Source organism: Trichechus manatus, unplaced genomic scaffold (assembly GCF_000243295.1).
Source record: "Trichechus manatus latirostris isolate Lorelei unplaced genomic scaffold, TriManLat1.0 scaffold00382, whole genome shotgun sequence".
NCBI classification, from domain to species: domain Eukaryota; kingdom Metazoa; phylum Chordata; class Mammalia; order Sirenia; family Trichechidae; genus Trichechus; species Trichechus manatus.
Window position 1 is genome coordinate 161,860 of NW_004444318.1, and position 1,225 is coordinate 163,084.

Below are 1,225 nucleotides of genomic sequence, written 5' to 3' on the forward strand. Positions count from 1 at the left end.
CTGCTCCAGCGTCTGCGCAATGGGCTCCAGGACTGTGCCATGCATACCCAACCCTTCTGGGGGTCACTGACCCACAGAACAAGTAAGGAGAGGGCACAGAGGGGCTATTAGGAAACACAAAGGGGAGGCCATGGAGGATCCCTCAGCAGATAAACGGTTTGATATTTGGGCAGGAAGGAAACAGGGGAGTATATGGGTTGGAATGTAGACAGAGGGGAGGGCTGACACTTACGGGGAAACAAAGTGGTTGACTGGGGTGGAGCATAAGTAAAGAAGGGGAGGTGATGTTTGAGCTGGTGAGGAGCCATTGATGGGTGAGCAAGCAGAGACCAAGATGCAGCTCCAAGTTCAACCAGGGATATATCAGATTAACCAGAATGGCTTTTTCCCAAGTGCTCAGGCCTCTCCACCACAATTCTGATATTCTAAGTCTGAGGTGGGCCTAAGCAGGAGAAGATTTGGAAAGGCTCGTGTCATAGTTATTTAGTACTGCTATAACCGAAATACTATAAGTGGATGGCTTTAACAAAGAGAAGTTTATTCTCTCGCAATCTAGGAGGCTAGAAATCTGAATTCAGTGTGCCACCTCCAGGGCAAGGCTTGCTTTCTCTGTCGGCTCTTGGGGAAAGTCCTTGTCATCAAGCCTCCCTAGTAGAGGAGCTTTTCAGCGCAGGGACCCTGGGTCCAAAGGACACATTATTCTCCTTGCTCTTGTTTCTTGGTGTCATGAGGTCCCCATGTCTCTCTGCTGGCTTCTCTCTTTTATATCTCAAAAGAGATTGGCTTAAAACACAGCCTAATCTCACAGATTGAGTCCTGCCTCCTTAACATAACTGCCCTAATCCTACCTCATTAACATCATAAATGTAGGATTTACAACGCATAGGAAAATCACATCAGATGACAAAATGGTGTACAATCACACAATACTGGGAATCATGGCCTAGCCAAGTTGACAGATATTTTAGGGGGACATAATTCAATCCATGACAGCTCCCCAGGGGATTCTGACAGTTCCTCTCTACCCTGATCCCTTGGGTTGAGAATGACTTGAGGTTCATAACAAAAAAACGAAGATGTCCATAAAACAGAGTAGTGTGTCTTAAGGTTAATTTTTGTTTGTTTGTTTATTGTTGTAGTTTAAGTGAACGTTTACATTTCAAGTTAGTCTCTTATACAAAAATTTATACATACATTGTTATGTGACCTTAATTGCTCTCACTAT

General features: G+C 44.6%; 1 protein-coding gene across 1 annotated transcript in view; it reads left to right on the forward strand.

Moving 5' to 3' along the window:
- LOC101343573 (HLA class II histocompatibility antigen, DM beta chain) overlaps window positions 1-1,225 on the forward strand; it is a gene marked incomplete at its 5' end in the record, with an annotated part of 5,985 nt that continues 4,760 nt past the window's right edge. The window contains one exon of the mRNA XM_004390988.3: window positions 1-82. Coding sequence (XP_004391045.3) covers window positions 1-82 — 82 coding nt within the window. The remainder of the gene's footprint in view (window positions 83-1,225) is intronic.